Source organism: Ranitomeya imitator, chromosome 1, assembly GCF_032444005.1.
Source record: "Ranitomeya imitator isolate aRanImi1 chromosome 1, aRanImi1.pri, whole genome shotgun sequence".
NCBI classification, from domain to species: Eukaryota; Metazoa; Chordata; class Amphibia; order Anura; family Dendrobatidae; genus Ranitomeya; species Ranitomeya imitator.
The window spans coordinates 115618600-115642218 of NC_091282.1; the positions used below are offsets into that span (position 1 = coordinate 115618600).

The 23619-nt window shown below is 44.0% G+C and overlaps 1 protein-coding gene across 1 annotated transcript in view; it reads left to right on the forward strand.

Moving 5' to 3' along the window:
* The window catches only part of TBCA (tubulin folding cofactor A), a 70379-nt gene extending 46988 nt beyond the window's left edge, over positions 1-23391 (forward strand). The window contains exons 2-4 of the mRNA XM_069749961.1: positions 17675-17780; positions 20683-20769; positions 23150-23391. Coding sequence (XP_069606062.1) covers positions 17675-17780; positions 20683-20769; positions 23150-23230 — 274 coding nt within the window. The 3' untranslated portion in view covers positions 23231-23391. The remainder of the gene's footprint in view (positions 1-17674; positions 17781-20682; positions 20770-23149) is intronic.
* Positions 23392-23619: the final 228 nt, after the last annotated feature.

The window sequence follows — 23619 nt, forward strand, 5'->3', positions numbered from 1 at the left end:
GCCCCATAATGTAGCTGATTAATGAAGGATTGCCGAGGCATACGCCGCTGATGTTATGAAAAATGAATTCTTTGTTGTCTCGCCGACAACCCAGGAACTGCAGCCGGAAAAGACTATTAGCGAGAATCATTATCAATAGCGATATTTTCAGACTCTATTATGGCAATCAGGTTGGAATTTATTCAATAGATTTAGTTCATTTGGCGGTAATTGATAAATAATCAAAATTTATCAGTGTGCTTGCACACATTTCACTAACAATCAAGCGAAAATGGTCCATTTACCACCTGACTTGGTCCAAATTAGGATTAAATTGATGATCAATTAATCTTCGAAGGGGCAGTGTTGTATTTTGTAAAAGGAGCAGCAGAAAGAGGAGAGAAAAAAAAAAAATAAGCCAAATAAATGGAGTTAAGACGGAAGATTAGGAGAATGAGCCGAGCAGCTATGGTTCACAGCTAATAAGCACGCAGCTGGATTACAAATGGCTGATTTTGTAGGGTTGGTTCACACTGCCGCCGTTGTGTAGCGGGGTAGTTCATGCAAGGGATATTCATCTTTTTGGAAGGAAGAGAGTTCAGAGTTTTTTTTGTATTTCATATGTGAACACGGCACTTGCATGTACATATAAGAAATGATCTTGTCACATACGATCTTTTAATATTTGCACTTTAAGACGTTACTAAGGTCAACGGAAACCATTCTTAATTGGCTCTTTAATTTTCAGATGAGGGCAGATAAAATATAACAGTGCTTTATGTACCATACGCTTATAAAATGCTAATTTACAGGAAGGATTTACTGATCTGTACAGATAAGCGCTCTTATGTAATATCACCTAGTAACAGGCGCAATCTAATGGGGATCTTGTATATAATCTCCGAGATATCCTGCTACGATTGATCAGGATCTCGTGAACATGGACGGATTCTCACTGACTTCACAAGGAGTTGTGGTAGGGTTCTATTCTAACCCCAAGGACCTTTTTATTGTACCTCTGACGGCTTTCACTTTTTTTTGGTGGCATTGACTTAAGAGCAGCTCTGGACATGCGGCAACTGACGGACATTATGCAGTTGTCTTAAGCTGCCATTCAACTTCCTGGTCTGGGGTGAAGATTTCGAGGTGGCTTTTTCATCTGCCTTTTTCCCCCCCCAAAAAAAATGCTTAAAAATCTTCATGGATTTTTCCAGTTTTCGGAAGCTTAGTCACTAGCATTGTGCTGCAGTTTTGGAAGATTTGCATTGCAGTTGTAAAGTATTATTGAAAATTGGTCTTTAAGTTCTGCGGCGTGGCTATGTGTAATGTACATGGGCTTCTTTTTGTATACTCAGGGTAGGTTGCTGCTCTAGTCAACATCATCTCGCCAGTCCAGAGAATAGGGATCCCGAAGTCCCCTTTATTGGACTGACTGAGCCAGTGTCGGTTCTATGTAAGAAATTAGAGTAGTTGAGCATGTGCACTAACTCTCTCCATTTGGCCTACAAGTCTCCTGACTCTCTTAACTCTATCCTCAAGGAGAAAGTTTACACCATGGACCTCCAAAGCCCCTCACCAAGCCAGCCCACTGACAAAAACCAAGAACCCCTAAACAGCTGTCTGCTAATGGAGGGCTTTTCCTTTTTGGAGAAGAATCTGACTTGGCTTGCTATTGGAAGCCATGTGGTATGACTGCTTTTGCTTTCAAAAATTTTATTGGGTTTTAACTTTAACAGGTAGGGGTAAGAGGGGGAGGGGAGGAGGGGAAAGAAAAAGGGGGGGGAAGGAATTAAGGTAAGAAAGGAACATCCCCCTGACATAGGGGGGATATAGGCAATCATACAGTTGAGTAAAATAAACATAGTAAAATAACATAGTAAAATAACAAGCATTGTATACAAATATACTAAGCCATAGACGCTTAAGGCGTCGTTAAGTAGGTATTTAATACTGTAGTGGTTAACTGGTAGGCATTAGAGTATGAAAGCCTAATGTAAATTTGCTTATTGTATGGTGTGTAGTGATTTATAACAGGGAACATCTAAGATGAGCCTGTGACTATGTGGGCGAAAGAATATTTGGCTCAGGATTAAAGCTGATCATTGGGAACTAAGACCCCTATTAGGTGTAACAGTGTTGTGTAGGTAGGAGAAGATGTATGAAAGGTAGACTACATTTTATTCAGAAACATTGTAAGCTTTACCAGGTTTAAGGACGTGTTGGCTAGGCATTCATGGAGGGCTTAGGCCGTGGAGTTGAAGAAAGGATAGGCCCTCCACTAGGTTTGTAATATGGATACTACCCGACAAAAGTTTTATTGTGAGAGTGGAGGAGGGGGACCACGAGTATGAAAAATGTGCCCTTCGTAGTTCTTGTGTAATGTGTGCAAAGTCTCTGCGTTTCTTCAGGGTGGCTCTGGATAAGTCCCTGAAGAAAGAAAGTTGACCAAACGAAGAGAGCTGGAAGTTCTTGTCGGAGGGGAGATCGAATAGTTTGCTCCTGATCCATGCTGGGAAGAAAGAGACGATGATGTCTCTAGGTACGCCCTGTGGGAGAAACGTGGGTCTTTTGATTCGAAAGGCTTTTTCAATAATGTTCGGATCGCTGGCCTCAGGTATGAATCTGTGGATCATTTTGAGAATATAGTTCTTCAGCTGTGGCGGTTTAATAGATTCAGGAACTCCTCTTATTTTTACATTGCTCCTCCTTCTGTGGTCCTCGAGATGCGCTATATTATTTTTTAGGTTGTCTAAGTCTTTTTGAAGAGTGTCAATTTTAGCTTCCAGTATAGAGGGGGACCTTGAGCTGGCCGAGTGTGTGAAATCCATGCTTCTGCATGAAAGATCCTCTTCACTGGTGTCGGATAGACATTCGGATGGTAGGTATGTGTCGTGAATGGGCGATGTGCAATCACTTTGGGAGGAACTCGAGGAGGAGCCGATGCTCTCAGCTATAGATGAAAGTGCGTCTTTTACGTAGGACTCGGACACTGTCTCTGAACCCTCTGAGTCTATGGTGGGTGATTTAAAGGAGAAAATTTGTTCGAAGTCCATACTTTGTTTCACAAAAGCAACCCCCAACATTTCGCTGAGTTTTTCCAGTATGTGGTCAAAGTCTCTCTTGAGAAGTGGTTTTTTGTTTATTGTTGTCTCCGTTGAACCAGTTGGTGGACGTGGTGTATTTGGAGTAAAGTCTTCCCCCTCTTGGGCTATTTGCTCACAGTGGAATTGAGATTTTGTCTGTGAGTGGGGTCTGGTCTGTGGAGTGAATGGAGGGGCATCATGCCTTAATGTATGGGATGCAGTTTCGTTTTTGGTGCTGTAGAAAGCTGGGTAGCTGTGGGCGGAGTTGGGGGAGGAGTCTCGTCCTGTCTGCTTCTCCCCCGTTTAGGTGATCTCCCCTGTGCCCCTATGCTCTTTATCTGACTCATCCGGCCAGTGGGTAGTTAGAGGTTCTATGCCTCTTTGTGCTGCGGGCCGGGCTGATGCGCTTCTTGGAGCCGAGACCATGTCTCTGGCTCCCGGCGCATTTTCGCGGCTGGCCGAGGGCGGAGTGGTGGGCGGAGCCTCGGCTTTCACTCCGGGTTTCGGTCCCGCCTGTCTGAGTGGAGCCGCGGCTCTGTGCCCTCTCCCCGCGGCCGTTCCCAGCTGGGTGGAAGCGGCCAGATGCTTCGGGGACTTCGGGGCAGCGAGCGCGGATGGCGGGACCGATGCGGCTGTGGATCTCCTTGTCAATGGAGCCGGACTGCCGCGAGCGGTAGGCGGGGCTGTGGGCGGGGCCGCGGCGTCTCGCTTACCTCCCGTCCCCGCCGGAGCATGTAGCGCCGCGGCTCGCGGTGGGGTCCTTGTCGCTGTGACAGCTCGGGCAAGCTGGGTGCCGGGTCCCGGGTGTCTCCGGGTGGGACTCACCCTCTGTGAAAGTTCTTGTATGAGTCTCCCCGGCATTTTCGCTGCGGCGCCGCCATTTTTTTTGTTCTCGGCCGCCACTTTAGTATGCATAGTAGGCGGAGTCGAGGGCGGGGTTAAGGCTTCTTCTCCGTAGCTCGGCTCCGAAGGTTTAGGAAAGGCCGCGGCTTCAGGCCTATGAATGGAAGTGGCTCCGGGCTGAGCTGCGGCAGTCCCAGAGGCCGCGGTTTTCAGTGCGGGTGCTGCGGCGGGTTTCCCCGGTGGTCCTCCATTGTCTGGGTCCGGGTTGAAGCCTGAGGGCTTATTTGGCTGTGGTTTTCTGGGCCTCTGAGTGTGTGGGCCCGCAGGAAGGCCGCGGCTGGAGCTTAGGTGTACTTGCCATCGTTAGAGAGGCTCTACAAGCGTTCTGTGCTGTTCTTGGTAGCTTTAGGCAGGTTTAAGTGGAGTTCAGTCCCCAAATGTAGGCTTTTAGAAGCTAATTATACGGGATTTAGCAGGAGCTACCCAGGCACAGGTCTGCTCCCTAGCCCGTGCAAGCCACGCCCCTGGTATGACTGCTTTTGAAGGATTAATCTTGACTTGTAGAATTGCCTCTACCAGTAGGTGGCACTAGAGGCCCTGCTCTCTCCCTCTATGAAGAGACTAATTAAACATTATCCCTCCATTCACACATAAGCACTTGGGATCCCCGTTCTGTGGCTTCCTGTGGAATGGTGGTGATTTTTTTATTTTAATTTTTTTTGTGCATTGTGTGGGGCACATTTTAATGCTTCCTCACATATATTTCCATCCTAATGATGACTGTTACCTTGGAATAAGGTCTGAATTGCCCACTTGATGTATTTCTTACGATCATGGAGATCTGTCCTATAAGTGAACGCATGGATCGTATTTTGAGCCTTGTGAAAACTCTGACAGTGAAGATGAAGTGATAAAGTGATGGATGTTAGCCTCCATTTGCGGAGAGCAGAGAATTGAGGAGCCGGGGCTGGTGGGAATCTTCCTGGCAGCCACAATGAACCAGGATTGCCTGGTATGTGACAGATGCTAAAGGTAAGCTTGAGATTGTAACAAGCAATATCTCTGCAGTAATAACGGAGACTGAGCGGTTATTATCACCCACTCCACTGTCATACACACGCTCTTTTCCAGGAAAATTGTTCTGTATTTCTCTTCTGTCATATAAGTCTATCCGTACAGAGGACTGCAAACAATAATCTTCCGTGTTTAAGCCGACAGATCCAAACGAGTCGTATTAAAGAAGATGGATCTTGGTTTATCATGGTTAGTGGCTCAATGGCTCCGACCAGTGGAAAATATAGTGATCTGTATATCAGCGAGGGTAGTCGGCAGTGGTGTACGTCCAGTGCTGGCACAGCATGCGGATGCTATTAGACGGGGGGCTTTATGCCTTATCAATTGGATGAAACGCCAAGCAAATGTAATATCAAGCCTGCCTGTCCAGCCCGGAGTACTTATTCACCAACAAAGTCTTGTGGCTTCTGTGGCTCACCCCTCTGTCCTAGAGGCCTCCACACCGGTGCTAATCTCTTTGGCCACGGCTGGGTGACTTTGCTGGAGAGCTCCTTCGCATGCAGGCGGTCCGGTTTGAGTTGGCTGGAGGTCTGTGGTTGCCTTAAAAGATCAATCCAGTTATGAATGGTGAGCATTTAATCATATAGGAAACTGGTAATATGTGGGTAAGGAGTCTCTGGGGTCTGAATCTAGAGTCCAGTCTGTGACCTGTTAGTTTAAGGAGTCTAGTATGAATTTATTTTGATGTTCAGTTTTGGATCAGTATTTTTTGTTGGGATCTAGGGTTAAATGTGTGTGTATATTATTTCTGACAGTCTATACATTGTTGTCCCAGCGTACGCTGGTCATACTAAGGTCATGGCTGTCACTGTAATTTGGCAAACAATGTGTGAATGGGGCTGATGTGTCCCTACTGAGCTGTTTGCTGCAGTTCTGATTTAAAAGCTGTTTTTTCTCAGAACTTCTCTGAATGCTGAGCTCTGTATAACCCCCCCCCCACACACACCACTGATTGGCAGATTTATGTATACACTGAGCATAGGCAGAAAGCAGCCAATCCGTGGTGGGGGCGAGGTTATACAGCGCTCATGTATATGAGGGACTACTAGGGTTACTAATCCTCTAGTGATGATCTCCTGCTGATTTTAAAACAGTGATTTTTATAAAAACGACACTAGGCAGCCAATAAGTGACACATCACTGTAGTTGGGGTCTCTACTCCTACATCATGCTGCTCTCTGATTGGGTAGCGAATACCTGGTAACGGATTCCTAATAATTCGCCATTCAACCCATTTCCACTCGTGACAGTACAGTTTCCGGACTTGTATTAGAAGAAAGCCTAATGAATGCTTTGTAGTCTCTTTTGGAACTTTGTGGATCTTGTGGCTCCATTAGTGACCTATAAGATCTTGTTTTCTGATCTCGTCACATTATTCCATGTTACGTATATTGGAGGTTTTGTCTCTCTACAATAATTGCCACTCGTTCAGTTTTTGCTCTACATCGTGGAACGCAGATATTTTTATCCAGTGTGGGTTTTTTTTTTTTGGTTTTCTGTCTTTTCGACACTCCAGACTATTGTGTTTATTTGCAACTCTGGACACAGTACAGTATATCGGATTTTACTACAGTGCAGGAAATAAATCTCTTTCCTCTTTAGGTTCTTTTCATTCAGGTTCTTAACCACTGGCAACCAAACTGATGAATTGGCCGCAAAGTCGGCATGAATTACGTTCACATTTGTCTCAGATTTTACCCTTTTTACATTACAGAAGGTGAAATCCACTGTGAAAAATTCACAGTATAGATTGACATGCTGCAGATAATTATTGGTCACATTTTGATCTTTTTTCTGGTATTCCAATATACTGCCAATTTCACACTAAAAAAAAATTGAAAATTTAAAATCTTTGTGTGCACGGGTCGTAACGTTTGTAGAAATGCATGAGGCAATACCTTGAATGCTTTTAATGCAGTGCAGCTCCTTAAAGGTGATTCATAGGAAATTGTTAAAAAAAAAACCCATAGCCACTAGTGGGAAATGTGGGGGGAAAAGATGTGAAATGGATGCAGTTAGGCCACGTTCACACTTTCAGTATTTTGCATCAATATGTTGAAGCCAAAATCAGGAGTGAAACAATCAGGAAAAGCATAATAGAAACATGTCACCCCTTCAGCATTTTTTCTCTTCGCCACGACAGCACCCACTTGAGAGAGGGGATCCGCCCCTAGGAACAGGAAACCCTATGGAGAGAATAAAAGGGGCGGTCCCCCTCGCTCCCACAGTTGGTTTCCTGTTCCTACGGGAGACACCTGGGAGAGAAGAGGATTCCCAGCCTGGATGCCGCTTGCGCAGTTTACCTTATAGGGACGGCAAGGGCTCCAGAGCTGGAAGCGGCGTCGGGGGTTCTATGGCAGCTTCCCCCCTCTGTCGGCAGGTACCGTGAGGCCAGGATCGGGGAGTCGCCTGGCTCACGGAGAATCATCCAGTGCACCTGCAGGGACCGGACCGCTGGGTAAGACCCTGTGTCGCCATCTTCGGGAGGCGCACAGGCAGCGTGTGGCCCATTGTTTCTCCCCCGGAAGTATTGCTACAACTTCCGGGGTGACGTAGGAGGAGGACGGCGCCTGCGCGATTGCTGGGTGGAGGCGCAGGCGCGCACAGCAGAGCCGCAACCCGGATGTGGTAGTCACTTCCGGGTGCGGCAGGGAGAAGATGGCGGCCCCCATCTACAAAAGGACGCCGGCGCTGATACCCGGCGTCCATCATGGCATCTCCCCAGGACACAGCGTTGCCTTCAGCTGAAGTCACCGCTATTACTCCTGGAAGCCGGACTAGCAGTAGCCGCAGATCATCCTCCAAGAGCACCAGAGAAAAAAGATCGGACCGGTCAGCTCCTCCGTCTCCTCCTCTCCAGCCGGTATTATGACTACAGCTTCAGGGGTGAGTGTTTGTCTACCCTATTTAAGCTGATTACACTCCCCTCTTTTATCTAATTCCCTAGGTTAAAAGAACAGGGAAATCCAAACATAAGCAATGTGCCTTATGCGCTCAGCCGCTCCCGGACACCTATTTAAAAAAGTTGTGCCATTCATGCATCGAATCCACCTTACGTGAGGAGTCTTCTGTAAGGTCGGAAGATATACGTAGCATGATTAGAGAGGAATTACGAGCTTTTCGAAGCTCGGATAAAGTTCCTGAGAGTAGGAAAACATATAGTTCTCCTAGATCTGAACAGTCATCTGAGGTGGAGGATAAAGATTCGGACGATTCCCAAGAGGTTATATCCTCGGAGGGTGAACAGGATACATGTTTCCCTACAGACAGTATTGACAATCTAGTCAGATCAATACGTAATACTATGGGTATAGAAGATACTAAAACCCACTTGATCGGAAAGCGGATTCCCTTTTAAAAAGAACTTGGGAATCTTGTACAGGAGCCTTAAAACCGGCTATTTCAGCCACATGTACTGCAAGGTCCATGTTGGTCTGGTTGAATGACCTTGAAGAAGGCTTGAAAGGTGGCCTTTCCCGCAATAAAATCATATCATCTATTCCGTTAATTAAAGGAGCTACTGCCTTTCTAGCTGATGCTTCAGCTGATTCCATCCGGTTAGCAGCCAAATCAGCAGGTCTGACCAACGCGGCTCGCCGCGCCTTGTGGTTAAAAGGGTGGAAAGGAGATCCACAGACGAAATCTAAGTTATGTGGTCTACCATGCCAAGGTGAGTACCTATTTGGTACTCAGTTAGATGAAATCATTACCAAAGCGGGTGAGAGGAAGAAAGGGTTCCCCAATAACACTTACCTTCCATCCTATAGGAGAGCGTTCCGAAAGCCCATGTTCAACAGAAGACGGGACTATAAAAACCAGGACCGTTGGGCTAATAAAGACTTTAAACAAAAAGGAGCCTTCTTCGGAAAACGCCCTTTCAAACCTGAGGATAAACCCCGTTAGGACAGATCTACCCGTTGGTGGTAGGTTGTCCTTCTTCTCTATACAGTGGCTGACAATAACCTCTAATCCATGGGCAACTAGCCTCATTGCTACGGGCCTAAAATTAAGTTTTTTCCAAGTCCCCCCAGACTCATTTTGTCTGACTTCCTTAAAGTCACCATCACAACAAGAAGCCTTGGAACAGGAAATAATAACTCTCCTGTCCAAAGGAGTTTTGGTGGAAGTCCCCTGTCATCAAAACTAAACAAAACAAAACTAATGTCAGAGGTAATGTCATATTTGAGGTTAAAAGACACCCTCATAATACCATATTTAGATGACCTATTGATAGTCGGGAACTCTCTTTCTCAATGTCATCAACGTTTAGCTGATTCAATTTCGTCCCTACAGGGGTTAGGGTGGTTAGTAAATTGGGAAAAATCTAGATTATCCCCCACAACTAAGCAAAAATTTTTAGGAATTATTCTAGATTCTGCAAATCAAATGTGCTTTCTTCCTGAATCAAAACAAATAACAATCCTAAACAAAGTACAATCGGTGATTAACCACCCTCTAATTTCCCTAAGAGAAGGTATGTCCCTTCTTGGTTCATTTACTTCCTGTATTCCAGCTGTTCCGTGGGCCCAATTCCATAGCAGGAAATTACAATATACAATTCTTCGTGAGGAAGAAAGATTACATGGCCGACTGGATAGTCGTATTTCCTTACCAACAGATGTAATACAATTTCTCACTTGGTGGTTGAATCCGGATCATTTTACCAGTGGGGTTCCCTGGGTGGTTAAACCATCAAAAACTATCTTCACTGATGCCAGTCCTAGTGGTTGGGGAGCACACTTAGAAGATCAAATAGTGCAAGGTCTGTGGTCTCCTAGAGAATCGGATGATTCTTCTAATAAGAACTAAAAGCTATCTATCATGCCGTATCTGAATTTCTTCCGCAGCTACACGGAACGCATACAAGAGTCTTTTCAGACAACATGACAGCGGTAACATACATAAACCACCAAGGAGGAACAAGATCAGAAACACTCATGTCTATAGCCAACGACATTCTAGCCATAGCAGAGGAGCACCTTCTGTCCCTGTCAGCACTGCATGTGAGGGGAATCGACAATTCGAGAGCAGATTTCCTCAGTCGCCACACTCTCCACCAAGGAGAATGGGTTCTAAGTCATCGTATCTTTTGCATGATAGTAAAAAAATGGGGCACTCCCGAGATAGATCTCTTTGCGACAAGACTAAACAGGCAAGTCAAAAAATTTGCATCATTGTTCCGATCTGACAATCCAGATATCTTCGACGCCCTTCAAGTGCCATGGGTATTCAAGAAGGCATATGCCTTTCCCCCGCTGATATTACTTCCGACAGTGATCAGGAAGATAAGAGAGGACAGAGCAAACGTGATTTTAATAGCTCCATTCTGGCCCAAGAGGCCATGGTTTTCCTGGCTGAGAGCCATGTCAATCTCAGACCCATGGATCCTCCTGGAGGATCAGGATCTTCTCTTCCAGGGCCCCTTCAACCACCCTCAGGTGAAGGGTCTTCGACTAACAGCCTGGAATTTGAGAGGCAGCTGCTAAAGATGAGAGGATTCTCAAACAAAGTGATTGACACTCTGCTATTAAGTAGAAAAAAATCCACTACCTCCATCTACGCAAGAGTGTGGAGAAAATTTTTAAACCTCTACCCAACGGCCCTGTCAAATGAAATTCATATTCCCATGATTCTAGAATTTCTTCAAAAAGGGCGCGATCTAGGTCTGGCGGTCAGTACCTTTTTAAAAGTACACATTTCTGCGCTAGGGGCTTTATATAGTCATGATATCGCAGGTAATAAATGGGTAGCCAGATTTGTTGCAGCATGCCAGAGGTCAGAGACAGTTCGAATTCCCCATGTACCACCTTGGGATGTTAATTTAGTTCTGGAAGCTCTTACAGACCACCCTTTTGAGCCACTACATTCAGCTCACATAAAACATGTCTCCCTCAAGACAGCTCTTCTCGTAGCCTTAGTATCAGCAAGAAGAGTAAGTGACATACAGGCACTATCTATAGATCCTCCCTTTATGTCAGTCTTCCCAGACAGAGTTGTCTTAAAAACAGACCCTTCATACTTACCCAAAGTATGTACTAAATTTCACAGATCACAAGAAATTTTCCTTCCCTCCTTCTATGATAACCCTACAGGAAGAACAAAAATACCACACATTAGATGTGAGGAGAGCCATATTAGCCTATTTGGATAGGACTAGTGCTTGGAGGAAGAGCAGGGCTCTCTTTGTTTCGTTCCAGGGTCATAGAAAAGGAGCTGGAATCACGAAGGGTACTTTATCTCGGTGGATTCGAGATGCAATATGTCTGGCCTATTCATCCAAAGGGGAGAATCCGCCTGAGACCGTAAGAGCACATTCCACCCGGGCGATTGCATCATCCTGGGCTGAACGAGCGGAGGTTCCGTTAGAACAGATATGTAAGGCCGCAACCTGGTCTTCACCTACTACATTCTATAATCACTATAGATTAGACTTGTCTTCCTCATCTGACTTGTCCTTCGGTAGATCAGTCCTTAACACGGTGATCCCTCCCAAATGACTATCTCTGAAAGTCTCTCAAGTGGGTGCTGTCGTGGCGAAGAGAAAACACCGGATTACGTACCGGTAATGCTCTTTTATAGAGCCACGACAGCACCCCTTCACTTCCCACCCTTATAGGTTTTTTATTTAGAAGCACGGTTAAGGGTGTTTGGTTCTTGTAGTTAGCCATACTTAAGTTATAAACGGTAATATTGAATGACATACTAAAATCTAATGGGCGGTTCCTCGCAATCTCTGTAAACCCAACTGTGGGAGCGAGGGGGACCGCCCCTTTTATTCTCTCCATAGGGTTTCCTGTTCCTAGGGGCGGATCCCCTCTCTCAAGTGGGTGCTGTCGTGGCTCTATAAAAGAGCATTACCTGTACGTAATCCGGTGTTTTCCCCCACTCTTGGTCTTCACTTACAAATACTGATGTGAAATTCTGACCAAATACTGAACATGTCAGCAGGATTTCACCTGCCAAACTATTTCTGTGCATGTAGCTTAAGACAAGACCAGCAATATTGTTACATGGCCAGTATGTTCCTCAATTACTGAGAAAACTGTGTATGAATAGGTATTCAAATGAGGCTGAAGAGTTATTTGTAGATCTGAAGCCTCCGTCACTCCGGCTCTGTTCCCCTTCTAGAGCTGCCATCTCCTGCTTGACTGACAGCCTCTACGCTTTGTGACTTCACGCAAAGGAGCCATCAGTCAAGCAGGAGGAGTTGGCGCTGGGTGGGGAATAGAGCCGGAGTGACAGTCTTCAGATCTACAAATGGTTCTACTTCAATTAATTACAAATCGATTCAAATAAAATAATTTCTTGCTAGGTAAATCCCCCCCACCACTCCGGTGCCGCTGCCCTGTTGGACCCCAGTGATCAGAATGTATTGTCCAGCAGTGATGACTTGTTGTACTTTAGCCGGTAACTACTGCAGCCACTTTCTGGCCTCCGCGGTCTGATGCCATGCCTGCTGAGGTCAGTGATTGGCTGCAGAGGTCGCATGAATCAGGAGTGTCAGGAGGAGGCACAGAGATTGTCAGGCCATTAGCGCAACTGTGCTGGAGAAGTGGGGGATTTATCATCTGAGTAGCGATTTTATTTTTTATATATATCCACATTTTCTGCAATTTATTCAGTTTCATTTATTCCTGAAACCCTTTTTTTTTTTTTTTTGTGAAATTCCCATGAGAAATATCTTGGGTATAGACACTTGAATATGCCATGAATATCTGACCATGCCTACACAGCCACTACTTGACGATCCAACACTATAATTTTCTTAGTGAATTATTTCAGAGCATTTTCTGAGAACTTATTTCTGCTCCTAAGAAGTCCATATTACTTCCTGTGATATGACGGGACTTGAGATGGGGACGTGTGTCCCATGTCACCGAATCTTCACTGACTGCACCGTATAGCCTTTGCCTTCATTCACTTTTTAGACCTTTTTTTCTGACATGGAGTTTACTGATAGGAAAATGTCAGTCCATCATTTCACACTTCTTCCATTTGTCTCCAATGTCTCTGTCAGATTTGGGGAAGCATAAACCTCGTTTAGCACTGATCTAACTTCAATCAGAGAACCTTGACTGATTTAACAGGGCGTAAAATAATTCTCTCTCAAATGGTCCTCCAGTTGTGTCAGGTCATTTTACTTGCCAGTAGCCATTTCCTCATGATCCTCTAAATGTAAATCCCAGTATTTGTATTTATCTTACGTCGTATTTGCTTCATTGTGGCGTTGAAACGCTGTAATAAGAGCAATGAAGGCTTGTCGGCTCTTGTTTACCGGCTCCAGACCTTTGCGCACATCTTGTGTTGACCTTGTGAGAAGGAAGAAGAGCGTTACTGCTCAGGTTGGCAGCTTTCATTTGGGCTCGGGGGCTGGATAGTTGTTAGATTTCATTAGTTGGGGAAGAACCTCGATGAACATCTTTCTGAATGGATGAGCTCTTCTTACTTTCCCAGTAGTGGGGAATCTGTACATTTTGATTTTGACATACAGTACAATTTGCAAAAAAGGAAGGTTATTTTTTTTTTTTTTTATAAAGATACATACATACACACACACACACACACACACACACACACACACACACACACGCACACACACACACTTTTTTTTTCTGGAGTTTGGGAAAGGGATTACATGGCCAGCAAAATTATCTCAGAAGCTAAAAATTCAAATGTTACAGGTAGTTTCAATATTCCCCTCCCTATATCTACTACCTAAAGGTCCAAGAAGCTGAGATGTGATGAGTTTAATTGGTCCTTCACGCATTACATTTGAACAGTTACCCTTGTCCAGTCCGGGTCTTTTGTGGCAGCCGGTCTTCACTGCTGGACCCAGCATCCTAAGCGCCTCTTGCGCTTTCTAGGCCTTATGATGTGAGTCCTAGGGACTAGTAAGCATCAGCGGTACACAGGACTCCGAGCCAAAAATGCCTGGCGCAGAAGTGAAGTCTGCCCAGCTCTGGCTGCCACTGATGACTGGACAAGACACAAGACCAGGACAGCTCAAATTGAATTGATTATCTCTAGTAGCCATTTCTTATTGACTCCTTAGAACAGGAAAGACAACGGCACTTACGTTTATACCATGGCAATAACGTTTAATGAGTTGTTGGCGTGTCAGGGGAACCAAATGTTAGAAGATGGCCAATGTTTTGGTTCATTAAGTGTAGTCCACGTTTTCTTGAGATGCTGACCGCCTTACTGCTCCTTACAGTCCATCACACAGTTCCAGGCAGAGCGAAATATTGGCTATCTTGTAAAATGGGGATGCCTTTAAAGTTACATGCTGGTACAATGTTACCTTCACTGCAACTAGGAAACGTGGTCTCTTCTATATTGTTAGGATATCCATCTTACCAATGACCACCACCATCTACCCTGAGTGCTGTCCGTAACCTTTCTATTTTTGACGTTGATCTTATAAAATTGCTATAATGTTTGACAGTTACAGTGGTGTGTAAAAGTTTGGGCACCCCTGGTCAAAATTACTGTTGTTGTGAAAAGTCAAAGTTGAAGATGAAATGATCGTTAAAAGGCCTAAAGTTAAATATGACACATTTCCTTTATATTTTAGGCACTTTTTTTTTTTCTTCATCTTTTACATTTTAAAAAAATTAGAAAACGGAAAAATGGGCTGATTTTAAAAGTTTAAGCACTCTGCATTTTTAGTACCTAGTAGCACTCCCTTTTTAGAGATGAGTGAATTTGATCGGGTCAGGGCTTATTCGGCAAGCTATAGCTCTTACCAGCTTTCTGGATTGCCCTGGCTGATTAGCTGCTTGGCTCCACAGCCCTGTTTGTTGGGATCTTCATGCATGTGTTCTGACGGTGTAACAACTCTGCTGGCATCACGGCATGGCCTCTCATCTCTCACCCTATCTTACCCACTGCTCCAGGCCATGATGTGGTTTATGTTTCTTGCCAGCTCCATGTTCTGTTCCTCTGATCTCTGCATGCTTCCTGGCTGTGTGCATAGGGGGGCGGCACCTGAACTCTCTGGTTCTTATAGGAATCAGGTGCATCTGTCTAATCTGTTCCTGACCAATTACCAAGGGGCCTCCAGTATTTAGTGCAGCTCCACCCAGTGGACTGGGCCTGTGCAATGTGTTAGCTCAGTTTGTGTTTAGCTTCTGAGTTTGCCAGGCCTTGCTCTGTGTTAGTCCCTCTCCAGTGGTCTTTCGCTGTGTTCTTGCCTTGATCTTGTTGTCTGCCCTCCAGGAGGCAGAATATCCTGGTCCCTGTGTCTTTGTCCTTGTGTCTTGTTCCATTGCCTTGTCTGTACTTTGTCCTACCTCTGTCTCCTTGTCTGTGGCTGCCTTCCCTGTTGTGTCTTTCCTTGTGTTCTCAGTCTGCTTATTCTCTGCACTCTTGCGGCTCTGCCTGCTCTGTACCTTTGTGGCTTTACCTCTGCTCCGCACTCCTGCGGTTCTGCTCCGTTCTACTCTGCTTAGCTTCTGCTGCTGCAGTATTCTCTTGCTGCAGCTTCTCTCTGCATTCCTTGTGGTTCTGCTCTGCTTTGCTGCTGCAGAGACCTCTTGCTGCAGCTCCTCTCCACATTCCTTGTGGCTCCGCTCTGCTTAGCTTCTGTTGCTGCAGTTTTCCCTTGCTGCAGCTCCTCTCCGCATTCCTTGTGGCTCTGCTCTGCTTAGCTTCTGCTGCAGTTATCCCTTGCTGCAGCTCCTCTACACATTCCTTGTGGCTCTGCTCTGCTTAGCTTCTGCAGAAATCTCTTGCTGCAGCTCTTCTCCGCATTCCTTTATTCTCCTTTCCTTCTGGCTTGTTTCCGTACCTGCATCTCCTGTGTGAACAGGTCCCTACCTGTTTCTTCATACTACATATCCTTATCTGCACCTCCTGTGTGAATAGGTCCCTACCTGTTCCTTCATACACCACACCAACCAGTCCTGTGTTCCTGCCGTCCCTGCCAGTCCTGTGTTCTTGCCAGCCCTGTGTTCTCTGCCGTGCCTGCCAACCCTGTGTTCTCTGCCGTGTCTCTGCCAGCCCTCTGTTCTCTGCCGTGTCTCTGCCAGCCCTCTGTCTCTGCCGTGCCAGCCTACTCATCTGAGTTTCAGCCGTGCTCTTCTGCCAGTCTTGCCTGATGCCTACACCTGTCCTAGTGTTCCTGTTCTCCAAGTGGGATCAGCAGCCACAGCCATACACCACCCTGGAGTAGCACCTGGCAGCTGCCTTCTGCACAAGTCTGACCTCACCATCAGGGGCTCCAGTGAAAACCCAGGCAGCTGTCATAGTCACGCCCCTTCCAGGGTAGTCTGGTTTGTGGCACAGTGGGGCCACAACCCCCCGAGCTCACGCCCACCAGTCAGGGCGTGAGCGTGACACTGTCACACAGCCACGAAACATGCAGCTGCGGAGCCCAATAGCTGATCAGTCAGAGCAATCCAGGAAGCCGGGTTCCCTCTGCAACTTATTTGGTAAGCAATATAGCTTGCCGAATAAGCCCTGACCCAATCAAATTCACTCATCTCTACCCCTTTTGCAAGTATCGCAGCTTATAAACACTTTTTGTAGCCAGCTAAGAGTCTTTCAATTCTTGTTTGAGGGATTTTCATCTTTTGTTCCTTTGAACATTTTTCCAGTTGTGTGAGATTCCTGAGCCGTCTTGTATGCACTGCTATTTTGAAGTCTAACCACAGATTTTCAATGTTGTTCAGACCCGGAGACTGTGAGGGCCATTGTTAAACTTTCAGCCTCCGCCTTTAGAGGTCCTCTATTGTGGATTTTTACATGTGTTTAAGATCATTAACCATTTGTAGAAAGCCATCCTCTTCGAAAAACTTAAGCTTCTTCACAGATAGTGTTATGTTTGCATCATTTGTTGAAATTGAATCCATTCTTCCCTCTACCCGTGAAATGTTCTCCTTGCCATTAGCTGCAATACAACCGCAAAGCGTGATTGATCCATCCCCATGCTTAATGGTTGGCGAGATGTTCTTTTCCTGAAATTCTGTCCCTTCTTTTTTCTTCACACACACCTTTTGATCATTGTGGCCAAAAGTTCTATTTTAACCTCATTGGTCCACCGGACTTGTTTCCAAAATGTATCAGGCTTGTTTAGCTGTGCTCTTGACACTGAATTTTATGATGAGGACTCGGAAGAGGTTTTCTTCTGATGACTCTTCCATGAAGGCCATATTTGCGCAGGTGTCTCTGAACAGTAGAACAATTTACCACAATGCCAGAGTCTTCTAAATCTTTCTGAAGGTCTTTTGCAGTTAAGCGAGGGTTCTGATTTGCCTCTCTCACAATCCTACAGGCAGCTCACTGAAATTTTGGCAGAATTGCTTTTTTTTTTTTTCTTTCCACTATTTTGCCAAACTTATTTTCTTTTCTTCCATAATTTTCAAGTGGTAAAGTGAATGGTGTCATTCAGAACTATATTTCTCCCCTCAAAAAAATCAAACTTGTACAGCTATAGAAACAGAAAAATAAGTTATGGTTCTTGAAAGAAAGAGAGGAAGAAGCTGAAAACGAGCTGTTATAGGAAGGGGTGGGACAACTCCTTTTACAATTTGCTGCACACTTCAGTGTCAGGGTTCAGTCACAGATGTGCACCCAAGCCTCTTGACATGTACTTAAAGGGGCATATTGTTGGGATGACCTAACATACTGCCCAGTCTGGACCCACAATATCCAGGTATTGTTAGCAATGATGATATTGATGTCTTCTGTTCCAGATTATCAAAGGAAAAATTAATGTATGAAAAAGAAGCTAAACAACAAGAGGAGAAGATAGAGCGCATGAAAAGCGAAGGAGGGGACGAGTACGTCATTAAAAAACAGGTAAGTAACGAGTGACTTTTTTTTTTTTTTTTAACCCTTTTCGTTTTACCATGTACAGTCATCAGAATATTGCACCTTCACCAAGCAGACCCTATAATTAAGAAATGAATGAGCCCAATCTGGCATAAGGCGCTGGTATGAAAGGACTGGCTGACCGTCTATAGAGTGGCCCTGAAGACTTCGGGCCAGTGTTGTGCACTTAGTTATTTTGTGTAGAGAGTCGGATGGACGTTCAGTAGGTGCAGATGTGCCAACTAATATCTGTGTGCCAGGATGGAGTAACACGTCAATGAGAATCTAATGCCAGGGCATGACTCTCTGCTATGAGGCTGCCCTATAGCGTTCCATTCGCTGTGTAGTGGTCAATGTTCAGAACGGCAGCTCAGATCCTATTCACTTCATTAGTAGCTGAGCTGTTCTACCTGAATCATTGTTTGGAGACAGTAGACAGCGGATCGGTTGATGGTGCAAATGTCGTCGGGTTCTGCTGACTTTAATGTGTATAGGGGAATCTGTTGCAGGACAAGATGGTCTCTACATATGTGGCTTTATTAGTATGTTGTAACCGGGGAGGGTGATTAAAGGCTGAGTTCATTACTTTACATAGGTAAGACCGATCACTTACACAAAGGTGAATCCAGAAATCCCCTTTAATGCTTTGGAATAAATGGCTGGTTCTTGGTGCACATCCTGCACTGATATAATGCCGCCACACAGTAAAGCCATCGCTCCTCTTTGGAACTAACTATTGCAGCATATTTTACTGTAAAACTGCCGCCAGGTTATCAGCCTCCTGACCGCAGACTATAAACTTCTCGTATTTCTTATCCTTAACCTAAGGATTTTACAAAACAACACTTAAGTATGGAGGCAGGAAAAATGTTCACATTCGGTGGGGTTCCAGTTTGGTAATTTTCCTCCCAAGCGCATGGTGAGAATATCATCTCTGCTAAAATGAAATGCAGTGATAAGTAATAACTTTTTATGCATGATAAGCATCAAAATAAAAACCTGCTGTTTTCTGCTTTTCATTTTCTTTCCCCTTCCCTGTCGCTTAACGCCTCCTGCCGGGGTCTCTCCACATGATCAATATACTCAATGACAGTTTTTCTCATGCCGTAATTATCTCTCTGTGATATTATCTCGGCGCAGTATTTCTTTATTAACCAAACGATGCAGGCGATTTTAATGCAACCAGCTGATCCCATTCTGGATGAAGGGGCGAAAAACAGCAGAAGGAGGTTATTTAAAATAAACTTTCCGAGTGCAGGCTGTGATTTCAGTCACCACCAGGGCGAGCACATATACACCACCCCTCCATCCGCTGTCAGCGCCCATGGCGAAAAAACCTCTTAAGTGTGTGAATACATTTTTTTTTTTTTTCTCCATAAAGTAGAGTCAGAAGAAACATTTTTTTTTTTTTTTTTTTTTTTCTGCCTGAATTTACAGAAATTCGAAGAAATCTAAAACGCAAAGCTACATATGGCTCCAGATGATTTTACAGCTCGGTGATGTACCTTTGCCCTTATCCTACATGGGAATTTTAGGAAAACTTTGACGCAGTCTGGCCCTGAAATCAAAATTGCTAAATGTTTAATCAATGATGGTGGTTTTATTTTTTTTTATTAATGTGGTTATTTTTCAAGATTTTTCAAATTATCCTATTGACATCTACATTTCACTTTTTGGATATTTATTATCGTTTTGTTCACTCCTTTACCATTGGTAAAGCTACAAATAAGGATAGGTTCTGCTTTGTGTTGATCGAGAAATAGACAAGTGGGTGTGTACACGTCTACAGTGTGAACCTCTAAATCCACAAGTCTTAAATTGAAGTATTTTGAAAATGAAATCTTTGCTCCACATTTTCAGCCATTTTCATACCTTAAAGGTAATCTACCATCACAAAGATTATTTTTCTTTATGGTTCATTTGCTTTCTACATGCAAAGTTAAGCAACTTTCTATATAGACTTAACTACAAAAAAATCATGTTACAAATCTGTCAACTCCTGGTTCTGACTGCTCTGCTCCTTCTCATCTTCTCAGTGATCAAAATAGTAGCAGGGCGGGGGAAAAGCATGTAAGGTTTTGTGGAGTGCAGAAAAAGCAAGCTATGGATAAGGGAGAAGTACAAGTTCTGGAACTGTGCTGGTACATGGCAATGAGTAAAGACAGCAGCTCGCTGGATGCATATTGATAGACCTCACATCCAGCCTATATTACAGGGAGGGACACTCACACATGGGAAAAATGTTAAACTTGTTTCTGGCTGCAAACTTCATATAGGAGGGTCTAAAAATGAGTGAAGGTATGAAGATTGCAGTCTGAAACGTAATGTAATTTAATTAACGAATGGCAATGATTAATGTATGTAAAAATAATTTTTCCATGTTCAAGGTATCCATCCATAACCTTGAAAACCTTAAGTGTTAGAGCTCTATCGGACCCCCTCCGTCCTTGTTGACATGGTCCACTTTTCTAGACACATTCAAAAAGTGGTGGGCCTGTACGATGCGATTTATCCCGCATCCTAAAAGTGCTTGCAAATGCAATGATACATTTCCTCATGTAACTGATTCTAGTACTAAAATGATGATACAGATTTCAAGATATCCATCACATCATTTGCCACATTAGTTGTGTTTTGAGCCAGATAAGACTTTACGTATAGAGTCTTCTGATCCTCCTATGGATGCCAGTCATGCTCACAACTTTGACATCACGGTCGTTGGACACGGGTATAAAATAACTGGCCTGGGCACAAGGATGTATGAAAATTAGTAATTTTACATCTAGTTAGCCAAGCTTACAGTCATAATAGTGTATTCATATGATTTAAAAATAAACTTGACTCCCATTTTGTTAGTTGGAATGTCAGGTCTTTACTTTTTGCGTTTCAGGCTGAAATTCTCCAGGAATCTCGCATGATGATCCCAGATTGTCACCGCAGGCTAGAAGCCGCACACACAGACCTGACACAGGTCTTGGTAAGTATTTTTGTGTATAGGTTTGCATTTTTCAAAGACAATAAAGCAAATGAGTTCATTTTATCAATTCTAGTTTTACGTTTATACATGCATATAAACCGTAGCGTGATGTACTGTAGAAACCTGTTCCCGCATTATATCAGGTGATCCCATTATTTTCTTGGCTCTAGGTCTTATTAGGAGTTTACACAGATTTTAAATAAGCTTAATATGGCTACGTTCACATTAGCGTTGTGCGGTGCTGCGTCGGGCGCAGCCACGGCGACGCATGCGTCATGCGCCCCTATATTTAACATGGGGGGGGGGGGGGCGCATGGACATGCGTTGTCTTGCGTTTTGTGACGCATGCGTCATTTTGGCGCAAGCGTCAGGGCGCAGAGGACGCTGCATGATGCAGTTTTTTCTGCTCCAAAAATCATGCAAAAATGAACTCATGCGTCACAAAAAGCTGCGTTTGTGTGCGTTGCATCGCCGACGCAGCACCGCACAACGCATATGTGAACGTAGCCTCTATGCTTCATTCAGACTTAACACAGTAGACTTCATTTGCAGAGAGAGATCACCATTTTTCTAAGTAAAGATATCTGTACAGGTGTTACTGACAAGAAATTTTCACCATCCAATCCCCACAGGCAAAGAAATCAATCCATAGATGTTTAAATTGTGTTTCTAATGAGAAATGAAAGTGGGGAAAAAAGTATTGAATACCTGAAGAAAAAGTTACAAAAAGCCACGGAAATTCATGACACCAGGTGTAATCTGTTAGCAATTTTGCCACTTATTACAGGAAATTAGTTGAACCAACTGATATTTTTAATAAGGTGTCTCATTACCAAGGTGCCACACAAGAAATATCTCACGATTGGTAAAACCAGTGAGTTGTCTCAAGACCTTTGCAACCTTATTGTTGCAAAACATACTAATGGCATTGGTTACAGAAGACTTTCTAAACTTCTGAAGATTTCATAGAGCACTGTAGGGGCCATAATCCAGAAGTGGAAAGAACATAATTTCAACTGAAACTAGCCCCAACCAGTTACTCCTCCCAAGATTTCAGACCTAAGAGTGAAAGGAATTATCAGAAGAGTTGTCTAAGAGCCAAGGACCACTTGTGGAAAGCTACAGAAAGCTGTTGAATCAGCAGGGACAATTGTTTCAAAGAAAATAAGTACCGTAATGCTCTCAGCCTTTATGGCCTGTATGCATACTCGCCATGAACATACTTTTTATTCAGCATGAGAGTTTTTCAAGTGCGTTTTAAAGTTTGCTCAACAACATTTAGACAAGCTTGTGAAATACTGGCAGAATAGTCTGGTCAGATGAGACCAACATTGAACTCTTTGAATTCAATAATACACATCATGTTTGGAGGCCAAAAGACACTTCATATCTCTCGAAAAACACCATACCAACAGTGAAGTTTGGCGATGAGAATATCATGGTGTGGGGCTGTTTTTCAGCATACGCCACTGGCAAAATTCATATAATTGAAGAAAGGATGAAAGGACAAATGTATCGAGACATTCTCTATAAAAAATCTGCTGCTGCTATCTCCCGGGATGATGAAGATGAAATGAGGATGGTCATTTCAACAAGACAATGATTCCCAACATCCAAGGAAACTTTCAATCAGAAAAAGAAAATAAAGCTTATAGAATGGCCCAGCCAATCACCTGACTTGAATCCAACAGGAAATGTATGGACTGAGCTAAAGCTCAGAGTTCATAGAAGGAGCCCAGGCAACCGTCCGAATGAGAAGAGTGTATGGAAGAATGGGCCACAATCACACCTGAGCAATGCATGCGACTAGTTTCTCCATACCGGAGGCATCTTGAAGCTGTCATCACTAACAAAGGCTTTTGTACAAAGTATTACATTTTGTTAATAGTTTTCAATACCTTTTCCCTGTGTGATTTTGTATTATACATAATTTATAGACCGCTATGGTTTGATGTCTTTGCCATTGTGGGTTGAATGGATTGTTACAGACATCTGGTGATAGTTTCATGTCAATAGCACCTTTTCGTAGAAAATTGGGGACTTGTTCAATACTTATTTCTCCCGCATTTGTGTGTGATATATAATGGTTTTTTAGTAATTAAAACAAATCCAGAATTTTCACGTCTTGTGACTCCCATTAACAGACCAGTTTATTTTTCCACTGAAGGAGCTGTATGAGGACTTGTCTTTTGAGCTCTGAGTTGTAGTTCTTATTGATACCATTATTGATTGTTTTGGGATATTTCTACCATAGAAGCCTCCTGTAGATGCCCAAGTCATTGTATCGGCATTGTCACCTGTCCCCCAGTCATAGGGTCAGAATATCAGGGCAGTGTGGCCCATCGTCCATGCTTGAAGTAATCGTCTTTCTTTTGTTTAGGAGAATGAAAAAGACTTAGAAGAGACAGAGGAATACAAGGATGCTCGTGCCATGCTGGACTCCGTGAAACTAGATGCCTGAGCTCTCTCCCGCCTCCATTTTTTATGCCTTGATACCATTCCACTGTCCTGCTTGAACATTGGGAAATCTGAATGCATTTCTGTGGCCTGACAATAAAAGGACAAGATTCCAGATGTGTAACGTCAAGGATGTACAAAATAAATTGCTTTCTCTTATACAGATACGTCGCAGTGTAATTACTGAGTAGTCGGGAAAAATATTTAGAATTGAGTCCTCAGTGGTTGATACCTTTTTAATGGCTAACTGAAAAGATGGTAACAAATTGCAAGCTTTCGAGACTACACTGGTCTCTTCATCAGGCATAGACTAAGGCTGCCGTCACACTTGCAGTATTTGGTCAGTATTTTACATCAGTATTTGTAAGCCAAAACCAGAAGTGGGTGATAAAT